This window comes from Lycium ferocissimum, chromosome 6 (assembly GCF_029784015.1).
Source record: "Lycium ferocissimum isolate CSIRO_LF1 chromosome 6, AGI_CSIRO_Lferr_CH_V1, whole genome shotgun sequence".
Classification (NCBI taxonomy): Eukaryota; Viridiplantae; Streptophyta; class Magnoliopsida; order Solanales; family Solanaceae; genus Lycium; species Lycium ferocissimum.
Genome location: NC_081347.1, coordinates 35,202,119 through 35,225,318, shown reverse-complemented (window position 1 = coordinate 35,225,318; position 23,200 = coordinate 35,202,119). Strand labels below are relative to the sequence as shown.

The 23,200-nt window shown below is 35.6% G+C and overlaps 1 protein-coding gene across 3 annotated transcripts in view; it reads left to right on the top strand.

Moving 5' to 3' along the window:
- LOC132059641 (uncharacterized) overlaps nt 1-22,145 on the top strand; it is a 41,642-nt gene extending 19,497 nt beyond the window's left edge. For 2 of the 3 annotated variants that reach the window (XM_059452322.1, XM_059452324.1), the window contains 7 exons: nt 1,975-2,139; nt 9,568-10,093; nt 10,289-10,445; nt 12,685-12,794; nt 17,265-17,377; nt 18,642-18,999; nt 21,469-22,145. In XM_059452322.1, the coding sequence (XP_059308305.1) occupies nt 1,975-2,139; nt 9,568-10,093; nt 10,289-10,445; nt 12,685-12,794; nt 17,265-17,377; nt 18,642-18,999; nt 21,469-21,785 (1,746 nt within the window). In that variant the 3' untranslated portion in view covers nt 21,786-22,145. Of the gene's footprint in view, nt 1-1,974; nt 2,140-9,567; nt 10,094-10,288; nt 10,446-12,684; nt 12,795-17,264; nt 17,378-18,641; nt 19,000-19,100; nt 19,342-21,468 lie in introns of those variants that run through there. The other variant, XM_059452323.1, reaches the window with a different exon arrangement.
- Nucleotides 22,146-23,200: the final 1,055 nt, after the last annotated feature.

Below are 23,200 nucleotides of genomic sequence, written 5' to 3'. Positions count from 1 at the left end.
AGAAAAGGTGGTGGAGGATAATACCAGCCTGCATATGGTGGACTGTGTGGACTGAAAGAAATGGTAGATGTTTTGAAGATAGATCCAATTCTATTCAGAAAGTTAAATGGAATTGTATTGTATCTTTACTTTTTTGGTGTAAACAACTTTGTATAGAGGAAACAGATCAGATTGTAGATTTTCTACGTTTCCTGTAAGTTTTTTTCCTTTCTTTTGGTTACTCACTTTTTGGAGGTGGCCAGCATACCCTTAATGCTGAGGAATACAACTCTACCAGTTTCAAAAAAAAAATGAAATAGTTGTTTGGAGGCAGATTTGTTGCCTTTGGGAGGAATTCAAGAAGTATGTTGGCTTGATGGCAGGCAATGGGAAAAAAGATCAAATTTTGGAAAGATAGTTAAGGGCAAAGTATGTTGGTTTGCTGAAAGACCAATTTCCCAACTTATATAGACTGGCCAATAATTTTGAAGTCCTAGCAGATATATTTTCTGATGCTGAATGGAACTTTGTATTCAGAAGGAACCTCTTTGACAAGGAAATACAGGAAGTTGAATTATTCAGAAGATGCAATCAGTAAAGTATATTCCAGAAAAAGAAGATGGCCTGTTCTGGAAAGCTAATAGAAAAGGGTTCCTTTACCGTCAGCTCATTCTATAAAATACTCAATATGATGCAAGTACAAGAGTGGCCACGGAAGATGATTTGGAAGTCTTCAGTCCAAACAAAAGTTCTTTTTTTTTTTTTGGTTGGCTGGTGTCTCTTGAAGCATATCTTCCACAAGAAATTTTGATGAAAAGGGGCTGGATCCTGTGCAGTAGATGCTACTTGTGTGAAAGATCATGTGAATCAGTGGATCATATTTTCTACACTGTGATCTTACCTGGAAAGTCTGGTCCGTATTCATGGCTAATTTTGGCATCCAATGGGCAAGTCCTATGCAGTTCAGAAATGTATTAGAAAGTTGGGAATCTGCATGTCCAGAAGCATCCCTAAAGAAAATGTGGAGTATCTATTCCTCTATGCGTAGCTTGGACTATATAGAAAGAAAGAAATATGAGGTGTTTTGAAGGCAAAAAGGAGCAGTTACATCTGTGAAAAATAGTTTACATATTTGTACTTCTAGAAGGAGGGAAATGTTGTTCTGGATTTTCATAATTTGTTGGACTTGTTAGACTGCTTAGGATTTTAATGTTATCAAGTCCAGCTTTTTCGTTGTAATTTCACAGTATCAAGCTGATACAACAACAACAACAACAACAACAACCCAGTGAAATCCCACACCGTGGGGTCTGGGGAGGGTAGAGTGTACGCAGACCTGACTCCTACCAAGGTAGGACGGCTGTTTCCGAAAGACCCTCGGCTCAGTATCAAGCTGATACTGTCTTCAATAAAATCTTACCTTATAAAAAAATCTGTGATATTTTCATTTCATGGGGATGTTGAATTAACATTTTAATGATATCTAATTGAGTTTTGGTTGGGATTAGTATTTTAATGTTTGTATATTGGATATCAAAGTTAGTACTCCCTCTATCCCAAAGTACTTCCTCTGTCCCAATTTATGTGAGGGCGTTTGATTGAGCACGAAATTTAAAAGTAAAAGAAAGACTTTTATAACTTGTGGTCTAAAACAAACCATAGAAATTTTGTGGCCATAAATCGTCTCATTAAGGGTAAAATGGGAAGTTTAAAATTAAATTTTTACTAAATATAGAAGGATAGTCCTTTTTCCGGGACTAACTAAAGAGGAAAGAGTGCCACATAAATTGCGACAGCGGGAGTAATTAGTTTTGGTGTTATAAGCTATATTCACATTGTAAGGTAATCATCATGATTTGTGTGCTTTAGTTTGAAGGTTTTTCTTCTTTCTTAAAGCCCCAATAGACTTGTCACTTCTATAGATTTTTTTTTTATTTTTTATAATAATTCTGGGAGTATGTTATTTTATACAAATATAGCGCCTTTTGAGTGCAGAATGACAAATTAAAGCTTTTGAAGCCTGGTTCTCTTCAACATCTTGGAGAAAATATGCTTGCGTTTCTGCTTAAGGCTGGAACTTCTACTAATTTTCCCAAAGGCAAGGCGACAACTTCCCGTGGAAAATCTGGCCAGGATACTGCTATATATTTTGACATTTTGGTATGTTCCTGAACTGCAGTTCTTTTGTTTGAATTTTTTGGTTTCTGGGTGGGTTGTTGGTTGTTGATAATACCTTTTTACCTTGAAATTGGTATCTACTGCAGGACTAATTATATTATTTATGTAGAAAAAAAGAACAAGATGGGTACTGTAGATCTTATAATAACCAGTCAGATGGGACTTGGCTTCTGCGATCATTTGACAACATAGAAGGCCTTTTCCTATTGGTAGTTCTTGAGATTATCACTATTTGCTTTTATCTTGGTAAAGCGCCTAGGTCAATTTATGATAACTTCTCACAATGCAGAATGTTCACGTGGGCACGCGTATGTGATAAAAAAATTGTCAAGGGGCTCCATCATATCACATCTTGGATGTGAGATTATCAAGTTTTTCTAAATTATTGAATATTAAGAGCCTGTTTGGAAAGCCACCTGGTAATTGGAATTGGTGTAATTACTACCCTAGTAATTACACAGCCTAGTAATTACACAGTATTGTAATTACAACGACCTGTTTGTTTGTCATAATGTAATTACAGTGTAATTACAAACGTGATGTTTGGTTGCACAAATGTAATTACCGCTTAGTTTAATTTAAAAATAAAATGTAATTATAAAAAATTTAAAATTAATATTTAAAAAATTTGTGCCTTCATAAATGATATTAAATTAGTTATTTACTAATACATTGTTTCTTGAAAATATGTTAATTAATAATCATATATTTGTAACCAATATTGTAAAAAAATAATTGATATATAATTTCAAATTAATAATATTTTAATTTTAATTGATTATAAAAATTAAAAGCATACTTTTTTTGTGAGAACATCATGGGATTGGATGTTTGACAAAAAAAGAATGCTTATAAATATAATGCCATAACACTATTCAAATGTTTGACAATAATTCTATCAACTGTAAGTGAAAAATAAACAACATGCAATGTGAAATAACAAGTAGTACTAAAGCAAATATTTTTAAAATCGAAAATATAACCTAAATTCAAAATCTGAAAGAATATTTTTAACATAATACTCTTATGTCAAATTCTAACATTACATAAGTAAGTTTCAACGTAACATAAGTAAATACTCCTATAATTCAAAAGAAAGGGAAAGTATAAGTTAATAACCTCATTTACAACGAAATTCTACTTTAATAAATTCACTTTTTATATGCCAAGTTTGCTAATGACTCATTCTTTCTAATATTAAGAGATGTAGTTTTAAAAATTAGAATATTAACACGGTTATGCTAAATGAATAAAATAAAAAACTAAAAAAAATACGAGCAATTACATGGAACCACAAGAAGTAAAGGTTGGGAATGAGAAGAAAGGAAACGGAATATAAATTCTATAAAAAGATAAATATATTTTAAAAAATACAAATAATTAAAAAGTAAAAATAAATTAAATAATAGAAGTAAAAATAAATTAAAACATAAAAGAAATTAAATTAAAATTAAAAAGAAATAAACTAAAAAGTAACCCTGTAATTACAGGGTGTAATTACACCCAATTCTCAGCCCCTTCTTGAGAATTGGAGAGTGTAATTACACCCTCTCAATTACACCTAATTCCCACCTAAATGTGTAATTACATAGTCAAACAAACAGACCAAACTGTGTAATTACACCCAATTACAGCCAATTCCAATTACCTGGGTGGCTTTCCAAACAGGCCCCAAATGAAACGGAAGTGGAGTGAGACGAACAGTGAGGATTTATATATCCAACTAGTTTTAGATTGAGGCGTAAAAGTAGTAGTATTGTTTGGTGAAGTGTCTAGTTAACAAGGATTTAGATGATTTTTGACTTGGATTACAATTAACTTTGGCATCTCTTGTGACGGAAACATCACATTTAGTAGTTTACATGAGCAATAAGATAGTGTCCAATAAAGGATAATCTAACAACAATTCGAAAGCAAGCTAAATGACTTGTCCAATGAATGAAGAAATGTCAGAGCTTGCACTAAAAATTGATAAGATCACTGTGGGAATTTAGACACAGCGAAAGGTAGCAGGTACAATGTTAAAAGTCAAGAGAATTATTAAGAATATTGTGTAAATTATTCTCAAGGATTGTGCTATGATAAATTAGCCCCTAGGGTTTTCTTCAATAAAACGCCACTTTATTTGTACGTGGCACTCACAAACTTAACATACCTCATCCCTCTTTTTTTATATCTTTTTGCTTTTGGTTTTCACCTTTGATAATATTGGTCAGGGTAGTGCATACTTTTGGAATTTCTTCTATTTTCTTCCTTACGGTTATACAATTTAGTTTAATAAGCTTAAGTTTATGAAGTATAAATTTTAATTTAATTATATAATGTTTTCTTCATTAGTTTATAAATACTTCTTTTTCGTAAATAAAAATTTAAATTGAATAAGAATAATATTAAGGAAAACAACCTCCTCAAATCTTGAATATTACTATTATATATAAGAGGGAATGTGAGGACTTTTGTAGTCCTCACAATAATTTCCCAAATTTTTAAAAACTTTTTCATTAATTACTTTTATGTCCTAATTTTATTTATTTAAGTCAATTTTTTTGTTTTTTGTTTTTAAAGTCTACTTTTCAAAAGCTATCGAGCCTGGGGACTTTTGTAGTCCTTACAATAATTTTCAAATTTTTTAAAAACTTTTTAATTAATTACTTTTAGTGGGAATGTGAGGACTTTTGTAGTCCTCACAATAATTTCTCAAATTTTTAAAAACTTTTTCATTAATTACTTTTATGTCCTAATTTTATTTATTTAAGTCAATTTTTTTGTTTTTTGTTTTTAAAGTCTACTTTTCAAAAGCTATCGAGCACAGGGACTTTTGTAGTCCTTACAATAATTTTCAAATTTTTTTAAAACTTTTTAATTAATTACTTTTAGGTCCTAATCTTATTTATTTATGTCAATTTTTTTGTTTTTTGTTTTTAAAGTCTACTTTTCAAAAGCTATCGAACCTCCTACCTTATTTTTCACGTTCTTTGATTTTCGATTGGTGCTCGATATCCGCATTTGAGCCCAATTAATCCAGATAATTAACCGCATCGCGCCTATTCGGGGGAGCGCTTCCTCCAAAGATTCTTTTCCATATCCATGTTCGAACCCCTAATCCCTAATTAAGAGAGGAGAATGGCTCCATCCGTCGCACAAGTTAAATTATGTATTTGTCTTAAAAGTTCATTAACTATGTATAGATTATTTATTTAGAATTAAATAACTTCAGAAGATTAGGATACATAAGTTATAATGTCAAATTTTGGTTCCAAATTTGATTTGAATTAAATAATTTCATCAAAATGGAAGTTAAAATATTAAAGGAGTGGAATGAAAATTTTGCTTTTATATAACTACCCACTTGTGGGACTACAATGGGTATATGGTTGTTGTTGTTATTGTACACTTGTACTAACACAAATTATATTTCTTTAATTAAAATATCTGCTTTTATATCTTGAGTTTGGGCCCGGGCTTAGCACGGGCCTCACATAACTAGTGATGTAAGATATAAATCATATTTATAGACTTATAGTATAAAGAATAAAAAACTTAAAATAAGAGGACTAAATAATAAGTGAGAAAGAATTAAACGTCAAATGCATGTAATTTTGCAATCGTGTGTCCACTTTGCGGTCTCTTGAATTATTTCTTTAACATCTAACTCTACCATCACGCTCTTTCAATAAAGAACGCGCCTTTTCCCTTTCAATTTTTTTGTTTGATAAGGTAATATTTTATTAAAACAAAAAAAGTAAAAAAAAAAGTACCAAGATGGTACAGGATACAAAAGTCCAACTACCACCAGGACACGACAAAACTACAAATCTCCTATCTCTTCTAGAAAGTTCATATATTGCTCCATGATTTCCATGACACTGCATTTACACCAGAAATACAAATTTAAAAGACAGCTATTTTTTATCCCGGGTATATGTTGCCTTTTCCCTTCAAAGCAGATCTTATTCCTATCCAACCAAATTGTCCATAGAATGCAAAGAGGAATTGTTCTCCATACTGCTTGTTTACTTTTTGCCATTTTTTGATAATGCCAAGTCTCCAACAAGCTCCTAATATTGGGAGGCATTACCCATTTGATACCATACATATTTAAGTGAGCTCCCAGCATTGTCTTGCCATCTTGCAGTGAATGAGTAAATGATTGACTGTTTCTAGTTCTTCTTCACACATATAACACCTATTGCTTAAGGCAATTCCTCTTCTCTGCAGATTCTCGTGAGTAAGACATGCTTCCTTTGCTGCAACCCAAACAAAACAATTTGGGAGGAAAACATTGAAACTTTTATCATGAAAAAGTTGATTTAAATAATACACCCTTTGTTTCAATTTGTTTGTCTTACTTTCCTTTTTATTCCGTTTAAAAGAGAATGCCTTTTTCCTTTTTTGGCAACTCTTTAAGTCCAACTTTCTACATGGCATGTTTAAGACCACAAGATTAAAGGGAGTTTTGGTATTTTATACATATCTTTAATCTAAGATCACACACAAGATTCAAAAGTCTTCTGTACTTTCTTAAACTCCGTGCCAATTCAAAACCAGACAAACAAATTGAAACGGAGGGAGTAGCATTTTTAGAGCCAAATTCATCCATATTATTTATAAGAGTATAAAGTTCAGTATTGATTATTTTGTTTGATGTTAATTATCAATCTCTGAATACCTTATAATAAATTATGTCTCTTAATGTTTTTAAAAAAGCGGCGAGAGTTTTTTTAAAAAATCTACTAAAGAAAAATAAAAATAAAAAATAAAGTCAACTATTTGTAAAAATATTGTAGTTTTTGATTTTGATTTTATGGTAAGGATTTCTGAATTTTCATTTTCTTACCGTTTTATCGATGTTATAATTACATCTGTTCATTTTAGGAGTGTTTGTATAAATGCATATATTTCAATAAAATTAAAATATTTGTATCGAAAGTGTGTTTGTTGACAATGAACCTTCTTTGTGTTTTATTGTGGCCTTAAACTTGGAATAAGAAGATCAATGGTTTTAATCTTGATGGTAGCATTCCAAATAATTAATTTAGACTTGAGCGGGCTTTGGGAGGTTGCAGGCCGATTACCAATATCGGGCCAGGTGAGTCAATTAGGGTTTTGGTATAGGGAAAAACCCAATTGAGCTAAGTGCAACCAATATATTCCCTCGGTTCAAAATAAGCGTCCACTTAGCCTTTAGCACACCCATTAAGAAAATACCAACTCCTAGGAAAATAGGTAATTTGACTAAACTACCCTTAATTAAAATTTGCATATTACTATTAACTCGAGACGTTGGGATTTGGTCACTTCGCACTTAATAAGGGGATTAAGTGTAAATCTGGAAACCCAGCCCTTTTGCCAGGTATATTAGTACTACAAGAGATGGGCGAGGACATGGATCACCTTCTTCTACATTGTGGCCTTACCATGAGATTATGGTGGGATATTTAGGTGGTTTCACACACATTGGTTAATGCCAAGAATTGTGAAAGATTTGATGTTCAGTTGGAAGAGCCGGAGGACAAAACGAAGGGCTTGGAACGTCGTACCGCTTGCATTAATGTGGGTAGTTTGGAGAAAGAGAAATAGGAGATCTTCTAAAGGCATAGAGTCGAGTTTCTCTCAGTTGAGGAGTAGTCTCCGCTCTCTTATTTACTTTTGGTGTAAGCAAGAAGTTCCTAGTTGTATAGAGGATTGGGTGGAGTTTGTAGAGAATCATATTTTGTAGATTCTTGATCTTTTGGTATACCCTTTGTATACGGCCGTTGTGGAATGTTTATTAATGAAAATACTTTTACTTGATCAAAAAAAAATATTAGTACTACAAGAGTAGCAGAACCATGTGGGATAATATTAGCAGAACCATGTGGGATAATATTTACTCTTGCAACGCTTGAATATGCTTATTTGGCTTTCCAGAGAAGAGGAAAAATAGAAATATAAGTCGTACTGCAAATTCATTGTGAATGAAGTAGTTTGGTTATCAAGCATCCCCTATTCATTGCACTGATGAAGCCAATGTAAAAGGTGGAAATGATAGGTTGTGGGTAAGTTGATTGTGGAAATCTATAAGTCATCCCTGGTTTTATCCATACATCAGATTGTGACTACATGTAATGGAAATTGTAAAAGCATATATGTAGCACAATGTTTGAGAAACAAGAAGGTAAAAATCGCGGGCCCAAGCTTTGAGATAGTGAGAAGCCCTTTTGCTGAGAGTAAATTCGTGAATGAACTGTTATGCAGGATCTTATTCTTGCAAGCCTGCTTTCCCTAATATTGGTTCCATTGTCCAGTCTCTTTTCTTCTTCCAAGAAAGAAAAGAACTCTTAATATGGAAATATTTCATGCGATCTCTTGTTCACAATAGAGAAAATGCCTTTGACTTGTTGTGGATTGGATGCAGATTAAGAGCCCGTTTGGATTGGCTTATAGCTTAAAGCTGTTTGCAGCTTATAAGCTGAAAAAAATAAGTTGGGGTAGTCCAACTTATTTTTTTTGGCTTATAAGCTGTTTTCAGCTTATAAGCTGCTTTAGATAAACTAAGTTAAATGGGTCCAATTATTTTTTTGAGCTTATTTGAAGCACAAAATGACTTTAAGCTGGCCAGCCAAACACTCAAAAAAGCTGAAAACAGCTAATAAGCCAACTTATAAGCCGATCCAAACGGGCTCTAAAGCAATTCTCCTAGGTATGATGAAAATGCAAGGGAATCGGACACAGGTTGACTCAAAAAAAACGCACACAGTTTTCTGGTGCGTTTGGCTTGAGGATTGTGCTAAAGTACTTCAACCTTGGCATATGCCTCTACCTTATTGACTGGATATAGCAAAATTCTTTCTTGACATGTGGAATAAGATAAAATGTTTTTCCCAGTGGTACCTTTAGGCTCAAAACTAATTTTTACTTTAGCTGTTCTTTTTTTTTCTTTTAGCAATTTTTGTTTGTTCTTCGCCGGTTTGGGTTATGGGGCTTACTACCAGTGGGAGTAGTGACTGGCGTTATAGGTCGATGGGCGGCCAGAAGGTTGCCACGAGTAAGTCTTCCATATAGCTCAAGGTCATGATTATTCTGTGCTTTACCTTTTCCTTTGATTAATGAATTTTTTTTTTCTCATCAGAAAGGACATATAGTTCCATACAATTGATATTCATCTGAGGTTCCCTTGAATAGTCTGAATCCCTGTTGCTTAGGATCAGTGAGCATGATGCATCTTAAATGACAGGGAATCTAATGACAAAAGATTCGCTAAACTGATGAGGGCAACGTTATTTTTTTATTGTTTGATAAAAGCAGGGAAAGCTATAATCGAGTCTCAGCGCATTATGATCAATACTGATAACTTCCTATTTAGAGTTTATCCTACATCTGTTTTTCACGGCAACTTTGTTTCCTGATGCATTTTAACTGATATTTCAGGGAACATACATGGTTGTATTCCGTCAGAGTGTTGCCAGTATGATCTACAATTCAGTGATATTGCAGTCACTTTTAATTTGGACGACATCATTAATTATGGGTGGATATTCTGCCATGATATCATTGGCCTTATCATCCTTGAGTCTCATGCTCATGTGGATATGCGCTATTGGTTTCTCCGCACTTGTTGCCTTTGTTCTTCCCCTCGTATCATCTTCGCCCATTCCCTTCATTTCAAGTCCATGGCTAGTAGTTGGTTTGTTTGGGGCACCTGCTGTGCTCGGGGCTTTCACTGGTCAACATGTGGGTTATCTCATTCTGTTGAAGTATCTGACAAAGACATTTTCTAGAAGGAATGTGAACCTGCCTTTGGTTGTGCGAGATGATCTGGCAAAGTTAGAAGCTGAGAGATGGCTCTATAAAGCCGGTTTAATGCAGTGGCTTATTCTTTTGATTGTGGGAAACTTTTACAAGATAGGATCTTCTTATTTGGCTCTTGCTTGGCTAGTCTTTCCTGCATTTGCATGTGAGTCCACATTTATTTCATTCCTTAGCTTTGACATTTATGATATGGAGATGAGACACCATAAGTTGACCATATATTTTGGACAGATTCTTGTAGTGTGGATATTTAGTTTTAACGCATTGTCCTAGTAGAATAACTAGACTTCCTTGTATCAGTTGTTATCTCTGTTAACTGATCAATGTTCTGAAAATGTAGATGGATTTCTTGAAGCAACTTTGTCACCAGCACGGCTGCCAAAACCACTCAAAACTGTCACTTTGCTGATTGGATTATCTGTGCCTTTCTTGCTTTCTTCTGGCATAATTATTCATTTGGTTGCCACACTAATTGGCAGTGCAGTTCGACTTGAAAGGTAAAGCTCCAAGATGTTTTTTTACAAAGAAGGCCCTCATTTTATGGTAACAAATTTTGCAGTTCCTTAATATCTTGCTGTCACGACCCAAACTGGAGGTCATCACTGGCACTTGACGGGCTTGCCCCCTTTAATCAACTAATCTCAATAGCTCAATTAACCCAATCATGCAAAACATATAAGCATATTATATGTATATACTCAACAAATAATAATCATCAACCAACAATAATGTATCAACGGCATAGTAAAATTCAATGCAGACACAACATAACATCCCCTAAGATCGACAGTAAGTACATGGAGCATAAACTCTAGAGTAATAGTCTTAACAACACAAATGTCACCGACAAGCAGCTGTGGGCCTCACTAGAGCACTGTCTCAAGCCCCGTTGACTCAACTCTTGTCTTAGTACATGGAGCATAAACTCTAGAGTAATAGTCTTAACAAACCAAATGTCACCGACAAGCAGCTGTTGGCCTCAATAGAGCACTGTCTCAAGCCCTGTTGGCTCAACTTGTCTTAGATATTTGAACCTACATCAGAAAAATAGTAAATGAAGAGTGAATAAACCAATTTAGTGGGTAGTTACTCAATCCGAGGCCAAACTGAGACATACTAACTTCCAAAAAACTTGTTCAATGAAATGTTTGTGTGTGTGTATATCAGGAAGAAGTTCTAAACTTTACTTACTTTAAGAAACTTGAAAACTATATTTTATAACTGATTTCTCAATAGCTGAAATACTTATAATTGAATCTCATAATGTATCATCTTCTATTAACCTGGCTGACTGGGACATGCTAACTTCAGAAAAGACATGCTCAATGAAATGTGTGTGTGTGTTCATATATATCAAAAACTTCTTCACCTTTCTTACTTTAAGCAACTTGAAATACTCAAATACTTATATTGCTGTCCCTAATTATTACTGTGAACTTTGATGTTTGATCCCAACACGATCATTTAGATAATCCCAATAGCTACTCCCTACCTTTGAGCGGCTTGGGTTTCAGCAGTTATATGAACTTATAGGAAGTCCCAAATCATGCAACAGCACATAATAACTCAAGAAGAGGGGTTGAGTTATAGATATGGGTAAGAGGAACCTGGTTTTGGAAGGAGGTCACTAATACAAAGCATGGAGTGCATAGTCACTGGTTTACCAAACAAATCACAGTCCTCATGGTAAGCAAGCAATGGAATGACTTCTTCCAGAATGTAACTTCTAAAGTTGGCCCTTGAGCTCATGTTAAATTTTGGAGGGACAGATGGCTCGGCAACGCCTCACTGATGGCTAGCTACCCTGGCCTATCCTAGATAGCCTACAGCTTAGATTCCATTATTACTCAAAACAGGGAAAACAAAACTTGGAACCTTCACTTCGAAAGGAATATGCAGGATTGGGAAATTACTGATCTTCTGGACCTCCTAGCTAAACTTGAAGTTTAACGCATAGAAGATCAACAGGCAGACAAAGTCACTTGGGGTAACTCAAAAGATGGCATTGGCTACAATCATGTCACAGAATGGAGTGATGGATGATTAGCCATGGAAACTCATATGGAGGACTAAACTGTTACTAAGATGATGTGTTTCACCTGGACAGCCCTCAATGGAGTCTGTTTGACACAGGATAACCTCGGTAGAAGAAAAGCGTTCAACTTGTCAATAGATGCTACATTTACCTTCATGATTGATAAAGTATTAGCCATCTCTTTCTTCATGTATTGGAGCGAACTATACCTCTTTTGTAATCTGCATCTTCTTAATGCCTCTTATGAATGAAGCATCTTACTTAAATCACAAAAAAAAAAAAAAAAAAAAGATCCCCCTTCTTATTAAGAGAAGTTTCATTTGTAAAATTTGAATAATCTCATGATAACATATATGACTGATACCACTCTCTTAGTCCAATTATTCTCTTTACAACTTTTTCGCGTACTAAAATTCATATCATAAGAAATCAGCAATTTCACTTGTTGAAGGTCTCATGTCTCAGATATAGAACACTGGTCTCTGCACAAATTTTAGGCATAGGAGAGTCCCATGTAATGGGAATCCTGCCAGCCTTTATTGCTTTTGAAGCTAGTGAACTTTTGGTGATAGTTTCTCCTGTGTAAAAGATACACATTGGTATCTTGCTAACAATTTGTTGTCTGATTTGTTGTGTTTATTGTTGTATTTGTGATATTTATATATCTGGAGAATAATATCTTAATGTTTCACATTTTGCAGGAGTCCTGGCAGCAACCCTGAGTGGCTGGGCAATGTAATACTTGCAATATTAATTGCTGCTATAGCATGTTTGACGCTGGTATATCTTCTGTCATATATTCATATTTCAGGTATGCTCTAATGCATTTTCATTTTTTTTAATTGCGGATGATAGTGACTTGTTATGTTTGCGAAGTTGTCCTTAGACTATGGGCTGTTTAGTCATTTTATCCCCTAAGTATTGGTTCTTATTTTTGTACCCCATCTGTTAGGCTGTTATTTAAAGTACTTCTGTGATGACAAGCGTTAAATCGGGTAGGTGGCTATGTCTTTTGCTTTTCTATATTGTTTATATGTATAAAGTAAGGTTTCTGCCAAAATCCTCTTAGTGTACAACATAGCTGGGCCCTGCTCCATTTTCTTCATCTCCACCCACACCCAATAATACAAAAAACACCGTCGTAGCAACATCTCCTCCTCTAGTCAACTTTCAAATCACCATGTTCTCATCTTCTGTTCCTCATACTTTAAAAGAAACAATAGAAATGGGAGAATTCAAGAAAGAGCACCCCATATCCTGATCTTTTACATACTAAGGGTGTATTTGGTATGAATGAAAATATTCTACAGATTTTTTTTCAGGAAAGTAAGTCCTTTTTGATGTTTGGTTGGCGAAAAATATTTGCCACGAAAAACATTTTCTACTAAAAGGGGGGAAATTCTCTCATTTATAGGCAGAAGTCATTTTCCTTCACCACTATCTCTACTCTTAATGTCATATTACTGTCCCAACCAACGGTTAGAAATTATTATCAATTTTGTCAAAACACTACCCGAAGTTGCTAATATTACCATCAATCTTTGCAAGTACCAGCGCAGGGGGTTGGGCCATTTTTCAGGAAAATACTTTCTAGAAAATGACTTATTTTTTCTTGAAAAATGACTTCGGTCGTACAGAGTCCCCAAGCCCTTTACTACTACATAATTTAGGGTTTTTCTTGACATAGTTTGTCTGCATACTTCCTTAAGATGAATAATTAATAAAAAAGACCTAGTTTTTATCCACAATTTTTTAGTTGTTGGATATCATGACCTTGTATATTCTCGCAAAGCTTTTGAATGGGGTCTAGAATGAAGGACGAGGACCTAATCATCTGGGTTGCGAGACAACAAATAATGTTAGCTTTCTATTCTGCTTATAATAGTGGTTTTATTATGTACCGTCACACATGGGTAATCTTAACTATTAACCTTAAAGACATGACCACAAACATAGTTACCAATTTCAAAAAAAAAAAAAAAAAAAAAAAAAAAAAGACATGACCACAAATAGGGAAGGCAAAGACCAGGGACTAAGGCCTCATTTGTTTTTATTAAGACTAAGACGTCTAAATCTGAATCCATATTTGAATATTCAGATGTACATTTAGATTTAAATGTTTTGAATTTTAATACACATATTAAGATATTGTATTAAGATCTGATTACTAAATAATTAAGACTGTTTATTTTCAACCTCTAAATGTATAAGACTTGTCTTCGTTTAAAAATTAATATATATAACATTCAAACAAAGTACTAAATTAATATAATACCATATTAATAAAATATTTTTAAAAAATTATATGGCGGCTGGTGGTGGTCGTGGGTGCCGATTGAGGATGGTGTTGGTTAATGATGGTGGTTGTGGATGGTAACTAATGGTGATGGTGGTAGTTGGTGGTGGTGGCTGATATTTGTGGTGGATGATAGTGATAGTTAATGATGGCGGTGAATGATGACGGTGGTTGGATATGTAGTGGTGCTTGATAGTGGTGATAGTCCATAGTGATCGGTAGCTGTTGGTAGCTGTTGTGGTAATGGTGATGATTAAATGGTGGCCAGCGGTGGTGATAGCTGATTGTAGTGGTTGGCACCGGTTGTGGTTATAATTGAGGATGACAGCTGTGGGTGGTGGTTGTTGGTAGTTGATAATGGTGGTGTTGGCGGCGGTAGGGGTAAATGGATGGAGTATTGGTGATTGCTATTTTATCATTCAAATCTAGTCAGACCTGTTAAGTGGTTGTGAATTAATAAAAACACTTAATGGTTAAAATATGTAATTCAATGGTTGAAGTCGATACACTTTATTCATGAATATGTAAGAATTTATACGATTACAAGGATTCTATCCAAGGAAAGAAATAAAAACCAATAAATGAAAATATTACAGGAACTTCTACATATGTCCAGAATCTATTTACAGCTCATATTCTATAACATGACTATTTGGTGTGACGGAATGCTGGCGAGTGAAGAAAGCTCATGTCCAGAAAATGAAGGTAGCAGAGATACGGATGCTGCGATGGATGTGCGGTCATACCAGGAGAGATAGGATTCGGAATGAAGTGATTCGGGACAAGGTGGGTGTGGCCCCAGTAGTGGATAAGATGCGGGAAGGGAGGTTGAGATGGTTCGGCCATGTGCAGCGGAGATGCATTGATGCGCCAGTGAGGAGGTGTGAGAGGCTGGCAGTGGTGGGCCCAAAGAGAGGGAGGGCTAGGCCAAAGAAGGCCTGGGGAGAGGTGATTCGGCAGGATATGGCGCTACTTCAGCTTATCGAGGACATGATTGGTGATAGGAGGGTGTGGAGGCGAGTATCAGGGTAGAGGGCTAGTAGGGGGCCGCGAGGATTTCTTTTCCGCATTAGGAGTTTTATTATCTTTGTTCACTCGCTTATTTTTTATCTCTCTCATATAGCTTGCTTGTTTCTCTCTTGCTTTCTTTAACGTCATTTATCTTATTATATGTTGCAATTACTGCCTATTATTATTGTTGTCTTGGCACCTTTTCTTGAGCCGGGGGTCTATCAGAAACAACCTTCCTAACTCTCAAGGTAGGGGTAAGGTCTGCGTACACTCTACCCTCCCCAGACCCCACCATGTGGGAATACACTGGGTATGTTGTTGTTGTTGATTCTATAACATGACTGATTAAGATTCAGATGTAAAAAACAAATGAACTTAATGATTGGATCTAAATCATTAAGATTAAGAGGCCCCAGTAACTAGATACCCCATAGTTGCGGTATTATATTCGTGAGGCACTCTGTGGTGGTTAGATCAACTATGTTGGATGGGGCGGAGTGTTGGCCAGTCAAGAACTCTTACGTTCAGAAGATGAAAGTTGCGGAAATGAGGATGCTGCGATGGATGTGTGGGCGTACTGGGAGAGATAGGACAAGAAATGAAGATATCCCGGACAAGGTGGGAGCGGCCTTGGTGGAGCCGTGGAGGATAAGATGGGCGAAGTGAGGCTGAGATGGTTCGGGCATATGTAGAGAAGATGCACGGATGTCCAGTGCGGAGGTGTGAGAGGTTGGCTATGGACGGTTTCAGGAAAGGTAGAAGTAGGCCGAAGTAGTATTGGCGAGAGGTGATTAGGCAGGAGATGGTGCAGGTGCAGCTTACGGAGGATATGACCTTAGATAGGAGGTTATGGAGGACACAAATTAGGGTAGAAGATTAGTAGGTAGTTGAGCGTTGTCCTACTTATCCTTTCATACTAGTAGTCGTAGTATGACTCTTGTAGTTTCTTTTCCTTCGATTTCTGCTAATATTTGTTGTTTCTTGCACTTCAATTTTTGTGGTAATTTGTGGCTTTTTATACTGCTTTGAATTGCTTCTCCTTGTGCCGAGGGTCAACCAGAAACAGCCTCTCTACCTCCCAAGGTAGGGGTAAGGTCTGCGTTCATTCTACCCTCCCTAGACCTCACTTTGTGGGATTTCATTGGGTAGGTTGTTGTAATCTGTTAATAAAATATTCCTTGAGTGTTGATTGAAGTAAAAAGTTGAATGGATAATCGTGCTTCTAAATTTAAATATTTGGAAGATTTCTTTTGGTTTTGTGCTGATTTTACTGTAATGCAGTGTTATACAGGACTTGAAATGCTTTAGAATGGTTCAGTGTGCAGCACATCTTGCATAAAGTTCTGTTCCAAATCATAACTCAGTATGATGTGAAACTAGTTGCTTTTTTCTATATTTGGTAGCTTCTGTCTATTGAGAGAGGTCCAAATTGCTATATTGACAAGGTTTAATGCACATTATTTTTATTTAGTATATTGTTTTAGTTTCTATTGGAATTGGAACTTCATTAGGATCTTGACTGCTGTCTATGATTCATTTCATTCTTGATCCTCATACTCTTACAGATCTGGCCCCTATTGGATTGATGTTGTTTCATCAAGTAAGGGTACAATACCTAATGCCCTAGTTGTATATGTTTCTTTGATTTAACACTACAGATAAACTTAACCACATATTTAAATTTGCACGGTGGTATGTTGATAGCCTTTAAATTAGCATATCTAAAAAGTAATCACTTCCACAATCCAGACAAATAATCACCAGGTTTCTATTACAAGATCCAGCTACCTACTTATCCACCCTCCCCCATCGAAACAGTTACAAGAAGACCACACGACTGACAAGAATCTCATCTAAAGTTAATTACTTAATCTTGCAGTGAGTGCAATTAAAATCTCATAGAAATAACTAGGTGTGGCTATTGTTTGGTAGTTGATGCACAAGTTTAAATCAAAATCTCATTTTGAGTTTCAGGTGCAAAGGTGCCACTTATTATAACGACCTGTCTTCTGTTTGGCATCTCGCTCGCTATGGTTCAACTAGGTGTTGTTCCACCATTTACTGAAGATACTGCCAGAGCTGTAAATGTAAGTTGATGAATGATCAATCTTCCATGCAAACTGCAAAATAACAAATCTTGATGTTGAATCACAACTCAGCTTAGGTGCCAATCTTTTACCTTGCTTTATCCATAAGTTGGGAGAACCATGGAACACTTATGATATCCAATCAACAATCAGTGTCGATGATTGAATGCACTTTGTATAGAGCAAGACTTTATTTAGGATTCTCTACTTCTTTATACACTATGGATGCAGGGGTTGTTCCGTTATATCAATAAAATAATTATCTTCATCAAAAAGAAGTTGGAAGAACCGGGAGATGCTCCTGTTTGATTTTCACTTTTTGTGCTTCATTAATGAAACAATCAGTGTCCATTGATTATTAATTGAATTCTTTGATCATCATATCTATTGGTCATGTCGACGGTTTTAATAGTCTAAACCGAGCTACAATAAAAATTCCGCTGCTGCATATTAGCAACATGTATAAGAGCTAAAATAGGAGTAGGCCCCTCCATGGCATCAGGTAACCATAAATGAAGGGGGAATTTGATGGATATAATTTATATTTTTCATTTTAAATTTTACCTTACCAAAAAATAAAAATTAAATGGATTTAGCAACTACTCCGGCAAAGAAGAAAACAACACGACCTCACATTTACTGGACTCTCTAGACTTCACTCTTTCAACACTTTAATGCTTTCAAAAGAGTCAGGCATGACCCTGTCTCTTAAGTGTGTGATCCACCAATTCACTAAGTGACTTCTTCTCCCGCTCCTCTTGAAGCCCCTATGTCCTTTCACTTACCGATATAATACACAAATCATTTTAAATTAGATAAGCTCTTTGTGCATAGTCATACTCCACTAGTGAAGATGTAAGGAGCATATTACTTCAAAAGTTCTTCGCAGGACATACTTATATCCTTTAGCTCCCTCTGTCCCAATTTATGTGATACACTTTCCTTTTTAGTCTGTCTCAAAAAGAATGATACTTTTCTATTAGAAATTTATTTTAACTTTAAACTTCCCATTTTACCCTTAATGAAATGATTTACAACTACAAAAATATCTTTGACTTGTTTTAGACCACAAGTTTCAGAAGTCTTCCTTTCTTTCTTAAACTTTGTGCCTAGTCAAACTATATCACATAAATCGGGACGGAGGGAGTAATATTTTCTCTACTTTAAGGTCCAATTCTCCTTAAAATACTATATGATAATGAAATTTGCACAGAGGTAGCATACCATGTGAAAATTTGATGACTATTTGAACTCTTATTTTCAGGTTGTGCATGTTGTAGATATGACAGCAGCCAATGGCAAAAAGCAAGAACCAGCCTCTCACATTTCTTTATTTTCAACTACTCCAGGAAATCTGGTTAAGGAGGTTGAACAGATTGGAGAAGGATTTACTTGCGGCTCTGATAAGCCTCTTGATTTTGTAACATTTTCGGTCAAGTATGGTTGTTGGAGCGACAAAAATGCTAATATTGGCTGGCATGAGCCAGATATTCCTCTGTTTCGTGTTGAGAATGATACCAAGGGTGACAATAGAGTTACTCATGTATCCATTGACACAAAAGTTTCCACACGCTGGACTCTGGGTATCAATGCTGATGAAGTCGAGGATTTCCAGTTGAAAGGTACTAACTAATACTTGTGAAGGTTGTCATTACCTTTTCTTTATCTCCTTGCACTGATCCATTTGATAAGTTTCACTAGCTGTCGAATTTTCGGATTTCAGAGGGTTACGTTTCTCTCAATGTGAACTGTCTCGAATAGTTCTCCAAAGAACTTGAAGTGCCAAAATGATTCAGTTAGACGGTGAAAGTATTTTCCCATAGAACTACATTCCTATTCAACAAGGCTAATATACAGAAGAAACTTCTTTTCCGATCTTGCTTTTCCCATTGTGTCCACAGTTCATTGTTTAGGACTGTTATTATAGCTTATAGTCTGTTTGGCCAAGCTTATTTTTTCCCAAAAGGGCTTATTTTAAAAAAGTGAGGTGTTTGGCCAAGCTTTTGGGAGAAAATAAGTGCTTCTGGGGAGTAGCAGAAGCTGTTTTTCAGAAGCTAAAAAAAATTGCTTTTGCCCAAAAAGCACTTTTTTTGAAAAGCACTTTTGAGAAAAATACGCTTAGAAGCACTTTTTAAAAGCTTGGCCAAACACTAACTGCTACTCAAAAGTGCTTTTTTAAATAAATTGGCCACACACAAACTGCGTTTCGCCAAAAGCACTTTCTTGAAAATCACTTATGAAAAAAGTACTTTTCAAAATAAGCTGATTTTAGAAGCTTGGCCAAACAGGCTATTAGTCTATTTGGAGAGATGATGCATATGAGCCGCCTTTTTTAAAATAAAAAAATCTATTTACCTGGACAAAGTGAGTTTTTCATATGCTTGAGATAGCATGAGCTTTCATCAGGCTTTTGCCCCCTTCACCTAAAAAGGCCACAGACTGTTATCATTGTTCTTCGTCTTTATACTCTTGTAGATAGATGGCTAGGTTCTTACAGAAGTTGCATAAAATTAACAAGATGGTCTGTTATATCTTCGTTCTTAACAAGATCAAGGTTCTAGATGAGGCCTGGCCAGTATCATTATCATATCATGCTAAGTTGCTAACCAAAGGTTTTAAGGGATTTATTTTTGTTAATTCTATAATTCTAGCCTGGTCTGACTTTGTGGTGGTCTAACTTTGTGCTCTTATCAAACTATTTCCACTGTTAGATGTCTCCACTCAGAACTGATAGGTAGATATTTTATGTAGTCTACTCGACTTGCTAGAAAACAATTTAGAGAAATTTGTTTGGTTCAAGTCGTGCATCGTGCTAAGGAGATTCCATAATTAGCTCTTAGTTCTGTTGTAGTTAAAATTGCTCCTCATGCTAACTTAATGTAGCCCACATGCTTCATGTCCTTGGTCCTTGCCCCATCAGTTACATAAAAGCTTTACTCCCTTAAAATGATGCTCACTAGAAATGGTTTAGTAAGATCTAAATAATAAACTTTTCTATAGTTGTTGGAAGAGAATGGTTTCTTGGGTGGGCTGAGGTTAAAGCTCAATCCTTCTCATGCTCTCTAGACCACATTCTTGTGCAGGGGCGACAAGTTTGCAAAATAAGTTGAGAAAATTACCGTAAAATGGTTGTTGTTCTTATCATTTAGAGGGTATAGAGGAGGGGGTGGGGGTGGGGGGTGGGGTGGGGGTGGAGAGGAGGTTTTGTGACCTTGGTTTGAATCATGTATATAATTGGAGACGAGAGATACAACTACTTTATGAAGTTGGTTGAATTTTGTCTAGAAGTGATCTCTATAACCAAGTTCCAGTACTTGTATCAGATAGTTGAAATACTTCTCTTTCTGTCTCTTATAGTGAAACAATTCTCTCTTTCTGCTCTTGGTCCTACATTTCGAAATTTAGCCCCATATCGGAAGCGTAAAAAGAGGTAATCACTAAGACCAGCTTTTTTCTTTTGAACTTATCTAGAGAAATAAAGCAAGGTGATAACTTTTACGCACTAAGGTGTTTTATATTATTGGCTTGATAATAAGTAAGCTAAGCGAATTATATAGATTACAAACACTTTGGAGCATAACCAGGTGGAGAACCGAAATGAGCCTCCTAGGGGCTCCTCAAGAATCTTCGGGTCAAATTGTCGAAACGAAACTGATCACTTGTTCACCAATACACAGAGTACATTGTCACTCCTGCATAATAATCATAGCCGAGAACACGTGTGTTATCTATTGTTAATTTCACATATAATACATAGGATACTCCACAAAAGGAAAAAAAGGCCTAATAAATTGATTATCTTCCTACATATGTTGACGTTGTCAATTTTGTTTTGTTTTATGTCATTTTGTCAGTAAGCAACAATTGCCATTTGGAATCTAGGAAGCAGGGAGTTTGTCTGTTATGCTTAGTATTTTTGACGTGTCTAGTAATAAGTGAATAATGGATACACTCTTTCTATACTGGAGATAGTTGCGTGTAATGATAGATTACGGCTATATTATTAAAAGCTTGTCATAAGAATGGATTTCTTTCCACTGTTCTTTTGATCTTTTGTTCCCCCAACTTTGTGGGGATTGATGTTGGTGCAGACGGTCATGAGGAGTTAGTTCCAATAGGTGACAAGAGTAATGCAGATGGATGGCACATAATTCAGTTTTCAGGAGGGAAAAAGGCACCAAGGGAATTCAGTCTGACACTTTTCTGGGCCGACAATCATACTCATAAGTCCCACAAGAAGGATAGCAACACAGAGCAACCCTTGCTAAAACTGCGGACAGATGTTGATAGAATAACTTCCCCAACTGAAACAGTACTTGGGAAGCTTCCTCAGTGGTGTTCTTTGTTTGGAAAGTCCACATCTCCTCTTACCTTAGCTTTCTTGAGTAGTTTACCCGTTGATTTCTAGGATTCGTGCAACTTTTACCGGACAAAAAGCAGAGTAGCTACAAGACTTTGATAGGGGTGGCCATAGTACTTCACTGGTAACAAATTACAACACGTGCTCATGGTTATTTTTATACGCCAGAGTAAATGTTTGATTTACAGCAGCCTATAAAGTTCATTAAAGCTTCAATTTGTTTCTTCGATACCTGTCAATCAGCTAACCAAATTATATTTATGTGAGACTTTTAAGTATAAATGCTTTCTCATAGCTTGCAATATTTTTATCTAAATTTCCTGCAAAGGTAACTTTGTGTTTAATTATTTGTAGAAACAAAATCTCTAAATAATGATCTGTTGCTGTTTCTAGCGTTTTGTTTCTTCATTCGAGTGTTTTTGGGTCTTTTTTCTTCTCAGGAAGATTTTTTTTTTTGGCTTTATCAAGATTCATTTTGCGTTCAAATTTTTCTTTTTCAATTGTAATTTTATCAAATTATCGTGAATAAACATATGACTCTTCGCATTACATGCTGGTAAATACCAGTACAAATTTAAAATCTTATAAAAACATATTCAGGCTCTACAACTTTTCTATGACGGTATACTTCTGAACTTTTCGTAGTCCTTTCAATCTTCTTCCTTTTTTTTTTTCTGTTCAAAACGTTGATTCTTAGGGTGTGTTTGGTATGACTGGAAAATATTTTTTGGAAAATGTTTTCCTATTTTTTCTTGTTTGGTTGCACTTAAGATCTTGGAAAATGTTTTCCTCTAAATAGGTGAAAATGTTTTCCATAAAAATTTGAGGGAAAACATTTTCTGGATTAACAAAAACACACTAATGCATTCCCCAACCACCCCGCACGCCCCACCCCCATAACCCCCAACTCCACCCCCGTACCAACAAACCCAGCCCCACCCCTCCCTCCCCGCCACTCCACTTATGCAGAATTAGGTATCATTGGGTGTGCCTTGCCCTTTAAGTATTGTGATACATATGCTCCACTTTGTGCAGAGTATGATGCTTCATGCTAGAGTTTAACTTTGTTCGGGATAGAAGAGAGTGCAGTTCATTCAACGCTCAGAGAAAGATAGAAACACCTCTGTTTATGACATTAACTTCATGTGATGGTTTTTTAATCATCCCGTAAATCATATTGGAAAATCTGTTAACACCTTTATTATCTAAAGCACTTGTAAAGACATTCATGCTTCGAAGGCAGCATTATCACTTTTGCAAGACCCTGCTACGTAGATTAGCAGGAATCAGGTATAAAGTTTGTGGCAGACTTGGGTATAAAGTTCGTGGCAGACTTACCTCTCCACCATATTTTTTTCGCATAAGAGAGTACTTTTTGGGCCCTTCTCTTCCTCTGTGGGTAAAATGTGTCTTTAGACCTAACCTACTTTTGCCCTAAATCCCTTAATGCCGAGAAGTATAAA